The sequence below is a fragment of the Oncorhynchus clarkii genome, chromosome 2, assembly GCF_045791955.1.
Source record: "Oncorhynchus clarkii lewisi isolate Uvic-CL-2024 chromosome 2, UVic_Ocla_1.0, whole genome shotgun sequence".
Classification (NCBI taxonomy): Eukaryota; Metazoa; Chordata; class Actinopteri; order Salmoniformes; family Salmonidae; genus Oncorhynchus; species Oncorhynchus clarkii.
Window position 1 is genome coordinate 30,785,094 of NC_092148.1, and position 11,681 is coordinate 30,796,774.

The window sequence follows — 11,681 nt, forward strand, 5'->3', positions numbered from 1 at the left end:
GTACCTACCTTAAAACATGCGGTTAAATATGTGTAAAGAAATGAAAACAATTTTATATCCTGAGCTTTATTATATAGCTCTGAAATTTTAGGATCCCTTAAGATATAATCTGTTTTAAAAATACATTATTTGATTAAATATTGAATTCGGCCATTACTACTATAGCCCATTTCTTAAAATTCTAGGGGATACATATTTAACCCCTTTTATTGGGTAGCCACAAAACCATTGTGTTCATTAGAGTCTCATCTTTCCATAGACTGATCATCTTAGTTTGTAGGCCAAACTGTTTGGACGTTCCAGACATTTTTGTGAGAAGACCGATTTTTGGGATGTCTCAGGGTCCGACAAACCACTCTAGCTCGGCCACCTTCCACCGCAGATGGGTAAGGCCGCCATAGGCGATGCGGTGGATTGAGACGCATTTAATGCAGATATCTCTAGTTTAAACTGACAGATTTTGATTTTGATAACTTTTTTATGCTGCTTAGATTGACTCTGGGGTTCATTAATAGACACAATTTTGGGGGGGATGCATTATGTATGATTCTCAATGATTCTCTACGCTACGCTTGCATGTATTGTCACAAACTCAAATTAGGCAAATATTACAATTTTAGCAACAAGGAGATGAAGGAGCGATTTCTGCATAGTGCATCTTTAAACCATCAATAAGTGCTAAGATCAACAACACAGATGTTCTCAATTGCTTCCAAAATGTCCCACTAACTTGCCTCTTTAATTAAACATTTTTTATAAAGGGGTGGATCAGAATTAATATTGCAGATAGATTGTTGCTTCCATCAATGTAATTGTCTGCATCATTTCCAATCCCCCATATATTCTTTGGCTAAATACATACATACATATATGTGCATACATAAACATTCCTACAAATACACATATATATATATATATATAGTGGGGCAAAAAAGTATTTAGTCAGCCACCAATTGTGCAAGTTCTCCCACTTAAAAAGATGAGAGAGGCCTGTAATTTTCATCATAGGTTCACTTCATCTATGACAGACAAAATGAGATAAAAAAATCCAGAAAATCACATTGTAGGATTTTTAATGAATTTATTTGCAGATTATGGTGGAAAATAAGTATTTGGTCACCTACAAATAAGCAAGATTTCTGGCTCTCATAGACCTGTAACTTCTTCTTTAAGAGGCTCCTCTGTCCTCCACTCGTTACCTGTATTAATGGCACCTGTTTGAACTTGTTATCAGTATAAAAGACACCTGTCCACAACCTCAAACAGTCACACTCCAAACTCCACTAAGGCCAAGACCAAAGAGCTGTCAAAGGACACCAGAAACAAAATTGTAGACCTGCACCAGGCTGGGAAGACTGAATCTACAATAGGTAAGCAGCTTGGTTTGAAGAAATCAACTGTGGGAGCAATTATTAGGAAATGGAAGACATACAAGACCACTGATAATCTCCCTCGATCTGGGGCTCCACGCAAGATCTCACCCCGTGGGGTCAAAATGATCACAAGAACGGTGAGCAAAATTCCCAGAACCACACGGGGGGACCTGGTGAATGACCTGCAGAGAGCTGGGACCAAAGTAACAAAGCCTACCATCAGTAACACACTACGCCGCCAGGGACTCAAATCCTGCAGTGCCAGACGTGTTTTCCTGCTTAAGCCAGTACATGTCCAGGCCCGTCTGAAGTTTGCTATAGAGCATTTGGATGATCCAGAAGAAGATTGGGAGAATGTCATATGGTCAGATGAAACCAAAATACAACTTTTTGGTAAAAACTCAACTCGTTTGGAGGACAAAGAATGCTGAGTTGCATCCAAAGAACACCATACCTGCTGTGAAGCATGGGGGTGTAAACATCATGCTTTGGGGCTGTTTTTCCGCAAAGGGACCAGGATGACTGATCCGTGTAAAGGAAAGAATGAATGGGGCCATGTATCATGAGATTTTAAGTGAAAACCTCCTTCCATCAGCAAGGGCATTGAAGATGAAACGTGGCTGGGTCTTTCAGCATGACAATGATCCCAAACACACCGCCCGGGCAACGAAGGAGTGGCTTCGTAAGAAGCATTTCAAGGTCCTGGAGTGGCCTAGCCAGTCTCCAGATCTCAACCCCATAGAAAATCTTTGGAGGGAGTTGAAAATCCGTGTTGCCCAGCAACAGCCCCAAAACATCACTGCTCTAGAGGAGATCTGCATGGAGGAATGGTCCAAAATACCAGCAACAGTGTGTGAAAACCTTGTGAAGACTTACAGAAAACATTTGACCTCCAACAAAGGGTATATAACAAAGTATTGAGATAAACTTTTGTTATTGACCAAATACTTATTTTCCACCATAATTTGCAAATAAATTCATTAAAAATCCTACAATGTGATTTTCTGGAATTTTTTTTCTCATTTTGTCTGTCATAGTTGAAGTGTACCTATGATGAAAATTACAGGCCTCTCTCATCTTTTTAAGTGGTAGAACTTGCACAATTGGTGGCTGACTTAATACTTTTTTGCCCCACTGTATATATTCTGCTAATTGTACATTATTAACGCTGGGGTTCATTAATAGACACATTTTTGGGGGGGGAATGCATTATGTAACTTAATATGTGAACAAATCCACTTTGAAAAATGAGTCATAGATCTGTCATTCTCATTGAAAGCAATTCTAAGAAGCGGTAGATCTGTTATATGTGCGCTATTTTTATGCTTCCTGTGCTTAAGTTTTGTTTTTAACTTTCGGTTTTGAACAGCAACTTCAAACAGCTGAAAAGGGTGGCTAATATGGAACCTCAAATCTAAAATATATTTAGATTTGTTGAACACTTTTTTGCCTACTCCATGGTTCCATATGTGTTACTTAACAGTTTTTGATGTTTCACTATTATTCTACAGTGTAGAAAATAGTAAAAATAAAGAAAAACCCTTGAATTAGTAGGTGTGTCCAAAGCTTTGACTGGTACTGTGTGTTATTTTACTCAAGCTATGACGTTGAAACAAGGACATTGATTCAAACGTACCATTTTAAAACAATTTGTTTAGTTTTGATTAGAATATTTTTCTCTCTTTTTTGGCCTCATCAGTAATTTACTTAATCTTGCCTACTTATATTTCTTCTTTATTTAACTAGGCAAGTCAGTTAAGAACAAATCCATATGTTCAATGACAGCCTAGGAACAGTGGGACATAACTGCCTTGTTCAGGGGCAGAACAACAGGTTTGTGCCTTGTCATCTCGGATTCAAACTTGCAACCTTTCAGTTACTAGCCCAATGTTCTAACCACTAGGCTACCCTGTCATAGCATTGACAATGTTTGGCATGTCGATGCTCAGCCATAATGCAGTTTACAGTAGGCCTACTGTGAATGAGATTGAGGCCATGCAATTACTTAGAACAATGTGCAAACTGGTTCTAGTTAGCCTATTTGGCAAAGATAGGAGAGGTCTATAGTTTATTATTTTGTTTATGTAAGCAATTTAACAAACTATAACGGACTAACATTGGAATTGGAGTTGATTCCATGGCAATACATAAAAAAACTGTAAATACACAACCTCAAGCAACCACATATTTCGCCATGGAGCATGTTCTGATTGGCCAGTGAGGGGCCAAGCCTTGGCAAACCCACAACTTGTTAATTCATCAAAACCTAGCCCTTTCGTGCCAACTCCAGCAAGTGAGCCAATAATTATGATAGGGAAAATAGCAAAAATATTTTTGACACAACCCTGAACCTGTAGCAATATTACCTGCGCTTAGATTTACCATTGTGTTTGGTTTATTAAAATAATAAAGAGTATTACAATGTGTTATCTGTCCATTCTCTCGGCATTGTGACCAGATTTCCTGGTCCTTCCATGGGCAGGTAGCCTAGTGGTTAGAGTGTTGGAGTTGTAACCAAAAGTTTGCAAGATCAAATCCCTGAGCTGACAAGGTAAAAAAAATATCTTCTTCTGCCCCTGAACAATTAGTTTTTAACTGACTTGCCTCGTTAAATAAATACAATTAAGGAGAGTTATTGTTTCAAAATAATGTCATGCTTAGTCAATCATTTAACTTTTGCTACAGTATACTGATGAGTTAAATTGTTTGACCAACCAGATCTGCACACTTGTAAGATGTCCAGATACAATGCAGTGTAGGCCGTCATTGTAAATCATATTTTTTTCTTAATAACTGACTTGCCTAGTTAAATAAAGGTCCAAAAAATAATACAAAAAATTCAATGCATGCCTGACTACCTCCGGATGGGGTCAGAAAGATCTGAATACAATTAGTTCACAATATGTATTTTGATTGTCTACACCTGTCAAAAAATGTGGACACAATCAGAATGTTGACAAGATCACGACAAAGGATGCATGTTAGCACAATACTTTGTCATCTGGGTTCAGGAAGAGAGTGAGGATGTTGGGCTATGGATAATGTGGGGTGATTATTGGTATTTTTGTCTTTCATATTCACTGATTGAGACTGAAATGTCCTTCAAACACTCAGAGACCTCTAGCTGTGTCTTCCCCAAGGCTTACATGAATAGCTGTGTCTTCCCCAAGGCTTACATGAAAGGTTCTGCGTCAGTGTGTGTGTGTGTGCACTCGTGTGTGTGTGTCTGTGTGTGTGTGATCCCACTACAACTGTTGTCTGCTAAAATACATACTGCATATCTCCCATGATGACATGTCTGTAAAACAAAAGCTCAATGACGGAGACACACTTCCTCCTGGTAAGGGTCAGTGTCCTTTGTCTGCACCCCTAATGTCAAAACCTTGCTCATAATATATTAACCCCTAATTATAAATGATCTTGTTTCTATAAACAAGTTTCCACATCGGTAAAAGCAGGGATGTGTCTATTACCCTGACTGATTTGTATACAGTACATCTTATTTGCTTAGTGCCACATGGGGCAGGAGAAAATGTTTGCTAATCCTGATCACATTTGGTAAAAACAATGATGAAGTGCTGAAAGATATATAGTACTCTGACTGACTTGCCATATGGACAGGAATGAGATATTTGGACATTTTGGTGCTCAAATAGTGAACAGAAATAGTTACCATCCCACTCAACCTTAAACTTAAATGTCTCTGTTTAGTGTTTAAAACCAATAATAAATAACAATAAATCCCCATAATGACTGGTGATATGCACACAAAGGAATTAGAGTTAATATGTTTTTTAATGCATTTCTTTCATGCTTATTACAGCAGGCAGGGTCATTTTAGTGCTAAAATAAAGCCATAGAAATGTGACCATGTCATTGTAATCAATGACAACTGCAAATGGTAAACTTAAATGTATAAATGTGCCATTTGCAGTCATCATCATCATGTTAACTTTAAAGAAAAAATGATTTATGCACGGTGTACATCATTTACTGGTCAGTTTCTAACAGAATATATTCCAAGTGGGCAAACTCATCTCCATAATCTCTATAGGTTACAATGAGTTATGACAGGGCATGCAACCTGGATTGCAATGTTACAAAAATGTACATTTAACAAAGCAAGAAGAGAAACTAAACTGGGCAGCCGAAGGTTGTGATCTGGTTGATGAACTCATCAATGCCCAGACAGACTTCTCTGTAGTCTCTGGATGTGCACTCTTGTTGTGAGGGCCAGTACTCTATCCATGTCTGTTCACCTAAGACATACTTGTACTGCAACAGTCCTTTATCCTCCACTCTGTGCAGGTCTTCAGACTTCCCCATAATCATGTATGTTTTCCCCTGCATTAGACCCAGAGCTTCTCTACAGTAAGCCAGTCCCATGAAGTCACGATTCTTCCCCTCCACTCCCTCGTCAGTACCTGGCTTGATGACCAAATCGATCTTCACGGTGTAAGTATCTGTGTGTGTGGTCAGCTTCGAGTCCACCACCGTGGCTTTGTAAACGTAATCCAGTCCCGCGCCGCAAGCTTTGTCTATGCGTTGGACATCTGGCTCACCTTTCTTCTGCATACTGCAGCTCTCTTCCGCACACGTGCACACGTCTCCAAGACACAGTCTGCTCAGAGTACCACCCTCCCTCTGTGGGTGGTAGAACTTCACACAGCGCTTCTGGTTGTAGTATTCATATACAGAGACGGCAGCTGGCTGAAGAACTCCCACTTCCTGTACTCTGTGGATCTTAAAGGATATTCTGTCTTCTAACTTATGAGACACCTTGTCCAGATATAGAATGAGAGATCCTCTTTCAGACAGAACTTTGTCCATCTCAAACTTCTCTATGTAGCGCTCCCTCCCCTTGGACAACTGATTCAGATCGTCTGTGTCCACAATGAAGCCGGTCAGCAAGCCGATGTCCAGAATAGACATGGTCGCATCTCTCTCTGAGTTCTTATACAACACCTCAATAGTCAGCAAAAATGACTCCTTGGCGTCCTCGTGACTTGTTTTGTCCATCTTAGTGAGGGTGACAGAGAGGTCAAAGCTTTCACAGTCACTGTCCTTTTCCTCTGGCAGGGCATAGTACAGTGTCACCACCGACAAGGTCGCCTCACCATTTCCTGAGGCTTTTACAGTCAAGTCCTTGTCTATGGAGTTGACCTTGTCTGTACGAGTGTGGAACTGGTTCTTGTTGTTGATGGACCACTTGGTGACTGATGCCCTGCCGGCCACCTCTAGGTTGATGTTCAAGTCAAAGTCTTTCAGGTCCTTCACGTGGCTCCAATACTCAGCCACAGCCTGGAACACCATGATGGTGGACTGTGTGGATCCGTATCCCCCTCCCACCTTCTTCTGCTTGTTGAGCCACCTGACTATGGGGCCGGCCTCTTCGAAGGCCTTCACCTTGACCAGAGCAAGCAGGGCGTACGACGTGGCCTCCAGCGTGTACTGGTGACCACCAGGGACTGGCCAGTGGTCCAGCTGTGGAGAGGCGAACTTCAGTAGGGTCTCCTTGTTGAGTTTCCCTGCATTGGCCAGAGCATAGGAGGTCATAGCTACAGCATAAGGGTTAGTCAGGTGGGGCAGACGCTTCTCGAGGTACGCTACTGCCTTAGCCATACTGCCTGGTAGGCTGTTGACAGACTGCTCACACACTGAGCTTGCTTCCTGCATGGCGATGAGAACAAAAGCTGTCATGGAGGCGTCATTGTCTGATCCCCTCACGTTACCCGTCATCTCTGCATGAATGACAGGAGCAAACTCATTGAAGATGCCATCTGGCTGTTGTGTGTTCAGGATCAGCCACTTGACAGCAGTACAGAGCACATTTTCCTGAACACTGATTAATGTACTGGACATGGCAAACACCTTCACCACGTATGCTGTCAGCCAGGTGCTGCTCTGTCTGCTGACCCAGGCAGCATAGGAGCCATCTTCTTTACGATAGGCCAGCTGACGTTGGTAACCAATGTTGATGTACTTGATGGCTGTGTTCCGTTTGTCCAGGCCAATATCCTCCCACTTTTTGGTGTTGTCCAAGTAGTGTGTAGCAATGACAGGCAGGGTCATGTAGATCATGTTCTGTTCCCCACACCCGACTGGCTGAACTATCAGACTGCCCAGAGAGTCTCCACTGATGGCCTGCTCCACCAGCACACTGGTCTGTTCTCCAGCTGTCACACTGATCAGTGTGTCAGCATCAGAGTTTGGCACCTGGTTTCGGGGCACTCCACTGGGTATGTGTGACGTCTGCTCACCACCATGTTTAACTGGGTTCAGGAGTACGTTGGTTTCCTTCTTGACCAGCACTCCCTCAGCCACAACACGCAGATCCCTCTTCACCCCGTCATTGCTGCCGGAGTTTTTCACAGATGCCTTGACCTCAATGGAGTGCAAGCCCAGCTTCATAGGGATGATGACATAGGGGACAACCCGGGTGGACATGGGGTCCATGTTCACTTCCTGCCTGTACTTACCCTTCTTGCTTGCCGAGCTGCACACCTCACCGTTCTCCATCAGCTCCACACGCACAATGATGGGGTCTTCGCTGTAGTTGTGGAGGATTGCTTTGACCTCCAGCTGTTCATTGCGGACGGCTGAGTAGGGCAGCTTGAGGTCGATGAAGAACTCCTTTAGAACTATCATCTCAAACGGATCTGCCACACAGATGCCATGAGTTTTAGACAGGCTAATGGCTGTTATTTGCCAGGTGGTGATGGAATCCTTTAAGAAGTTGTTCCTTATTACAGATGTGGACTCACAGTGCTTGTTTTGGGCAGGGCATTCAGGAAGATTGGTGTCCTCCCACATCCAGCTTTCAGGGAACTGACTACGAGACACAATGTCTTCAGACCGCATGTACGCATCATCATCATCCTCCTCACTGCGTGAGAGCAGCAGTGCATCTTGTTTGGATTCTATCTTCTTGGAGGCCATCTCAGTGCAGCAGACAAGGAAGGCTTGGACGCAGACGTCCCCATCTGAGATGTACTGGGCCCGTCTGTCACAGGTATATCCCATGGTGTTGTCCCTCATCCCGTCTACACAACACTCCTTGGCCAAACCATTGTACTTACTGGCCATACTAGTGATGACGTCACTGATGGTCACTGCTCGTCTCCGCCTAGAACTAACAGGACAGCTGGGGTCTGTTCTGATCCCAGTCCCTTTAGCAGTGTTGGTCTCAAATACCAGACCAGCATCGTAGAACACCCCCATATTGTCTGCTCCCCCTCCAGCTGTACAGCCTGTATCATGCTTCTCTATGGTGTCCCAGATCTTGGTCTGTGTGAGACGGTGTTTGCTGTTGAGAACGTAGACTCCCTTGTCTACAGCCACCAGTCCTACTTTCGCTCCCGGGTCTCCAGTGATGGTCAGACTGAAAGCCCTACGAGGCTCATAGGATGCCTTGTGCCTGGTCGATGTCACTTTCAGTGAGCCCATGCAGGAGACCTTGATGTCAACCCAGACAGAGTCTGCCACCAGGTCAGCTGTTCCCACATGGTAGTACGCTACGATGCGGAACGACGGAAGCAGCTCCTTGGAGACAGGCACTGACAGTGTTACCAGCGCGTTGCCCTGTCTTTTAAATCGGCCCACTTTCACCAGCTGACCTCTACTCAGGAACATGTATGTAAGGTCATGGATTTGTATGGGGGTGGATCCCAGGTTCAGATCAATCTTAATGGGGTCTCCTATCTTCAGCTCATTAGAGTCAACCCCGACATGGAGAAAGTTCTTGGTGGAAGTTCTGTAGGGGAGAGCCTTCATGGTGGCCTCCGCCTGTCTGTTGCCGAGGATCGCCGGGTCCTTGGTCTTCACTGTGATTACCAGCTCTGTGGCTGATGCCACAGTGTTAAGTGGTATTTTTGCAAAACCGTTGGCCCTGGTCACCCCTTTAGCATGATCTGGAGTCACCTCAACCTCCACTCCAATGGCTGGAGAGTTGTCAGGATTTGTAATGTAAACAGAGACGTCAAAGGGCATGCCAGGTTTGAAGTATTTGGGCGTTCTCTTGAAGAGGATGGTGTATGGCGAAGTGACAATCTGGATCCCTCTCTTCTCTGCCTCTACCATTTCACCCCCACCCTCTGTTAACACGCTGACTGATACGAAGATGGACTGTTTGACCAGATCATGGATTTTGGGGAAAGTCTGTGTGATGTGTTCCTTTTTCAGACAAGCCACTCCTTTACCGTCTTTGATCTCTACTCTCTGCAAAGAGGCAGGGAAACTCTTTTTCTCGCTCTCTGTTGTGATGACACCAAACACCACATAGCCTGTCCCTGTCACTTCCTTACCGTATAGATACCTGGCAGTGATGTCAACAGTCAGGTCATTGTCGTCGACGTAAAAGAAGGCTTTAGCTGGGGTCAGACTAACCTCGAAGCTGGGCAGAACATACTCCTTGACCTCAAATTCAGATGAGAAGGTCTTTTGAGGTGTGCTCTGGAACCTTGTGACTACATGCCATGTCCCGAAACTGACGATGTCAGGGAGTTTGAACTGTCCAGATTTGACTCCCTTGTCTGGGTTGACGATCTCCCTGAAGATGGTGATGTTTTCAGGAGTCATGATCTCCACAGAGACTGCGATCTCTTTGTTCTTGGCGACCTCCTGGTCCTCAAATATCTCCCTGGTCAGAGGCTCCAGGCCAGGAGTCATAGAGAACACTCTGTAGTGGACGGTGCTGGCCGGAGTGTAAATGGTCTTGTCAGTCTGGATGAAGATGTATCCAGACTGGAAGGAGACCAGGACAACCTTCTCCAGGAGGCGGTCAGGGAACTGGGCCTGCAGGACCACATACTGCTTCTGCTTGGGGTCATCCACAAAGTGGTCCCCCTCTGGGATGACCAGTTGTGTCATAGCCTGGAAGTTGTTTGCTTGATCCAGAACCACTGATTTAGAGGCTAGCTCTTTGCTCTGCGTAGGGTGGTTCTTCACCATGATCTTAACATTCAGGGGACCTCCTACATGGTCCTGAGATTCCACAAAGATGTTCTCATTACTGCCCACACGCAGCAGGTTAGGAGCTGACAACACTTGTAGTGCAGCTCCATCAGATAAGGTAGGTAAGGAGAGGGCTACAGCCAGAGCGGCCAGACACAGCAAGTTGCCGACCCACATCTCCACTGCTGATTCTCTGTGTGTAATGGTGTCTTCCCTCTCCAACCCTGGCTTTTATCCTGTCTAGAGTTAGTTCATTCTGTGGGAGGAGTTTCAGGGGTGAATCCCCCGTGGGGTGCGTTACTTCCCAGCAGTAGAGTTGGGAAACCAGCCGGCTTGATAAGAGTAGTTGGAAAGTCCACTGTTAAGCAAAACAAACAGCTCAAAATCTATCAGAGAGATATACAGGTTGGAAATGTACTAGACCTGTGGAACTAATCTGATTTACATTTAACCACTGAAATAAACAACTTAATAATACATAATGGCAAAAAAAGTGATGTTATTAACCAGAAAATGCACATGGACGTGCTATTATCAAAGCCGAAGCTAACTAACTCCATTAGTTCAGATCTGGTTTCAAGACAAGTCAACTTGTCATGCATGATACAGTCACTGTCAAAACACCCTAAATGCCAAGGAGAGCTCGGGTCTCAGCACGCACGCACACACACACACACACACACACACACACACACACACACACACACACACACATACACACACACACACACACACCACACACACACACACACACACACACACACACCACACACACACACACACACACACACACACATTGAATTTGAATATTGAATTTGGCCATTACTACTATAGCCCATTTATAAAAATTCTAGGGGATACATATTGGGTAGCCACAAAACCATCGTGTTCATGAGAGTCTCATCTTTCCATAGAGTGATCATCTTAGTTTGTAGGCCAAACTGTTTGGACGCTACAGACATTTTTGTGAGAAGACCGATTTTTGGGATGTCTCAGTGTCTGACAAACACCACTGTAGCTCGGCCACCTTTCACTGCAGATGGGTAAGGCCGCCATAGGCTGATGCGGTGGTAAATACATATCGTTTTATACATATTATACACATTTTACAGACACAATCTATTTTACAATCGTTACATTTCGTTTGTTTTTAGTCCTAACTCCATTTTTGATGTTCATCCAGTTTGATTTCTATTTGTAACTGTGCTATTTCACAAAATCAGTCTTGAGTCAATTTCTGTGGCCCTGTGGAAAACTAATTGGCATAATAAAACAGTCTGTTTAAGCTAGATATCTGTGGTGGAAGCTGGCCGAGCTACAGTACAGAGGAATTAAGTCCCATGAGACATCCCAAAA

General features: G+C 43.9%; 1 protein-coding gene across 1 annotated transcript; it reads right to left on the minus strand.

The window, feature by feature from the left end:
- Positions 1-5,149: 5,149 nt before the first annotated feature.
- On the minus strand, positions 5,150-10,552 carry LOC139366534 (complement C3). Its single transcript, XM_071104148.1, has one exon. The coding sequence runs from the start codon at positions 10,500-10,502 to the stop codon at positions 5,508-5,510; it is 4,995 nt and encodes a 1,664-aa protein (XP_070960249.1). The 5' UTR covers positions 10,503-10,552; the 3' UTR covers positions 5,150-5,507.
- Between the last annotated feature and the right edge of the window lie 1,129 nt (positions 10,553-11,681).

Bases quoted from the DNA above. Each gene is read 5' to 3' on its own strand.
- LOC139366534 (XM_071104148.1), bottom strand. From the start codon at position 10,502: ATGTGGGTCGGCAACTTGCTGTGTCTGGCCGCTCTGGCTGTAGCCCTC.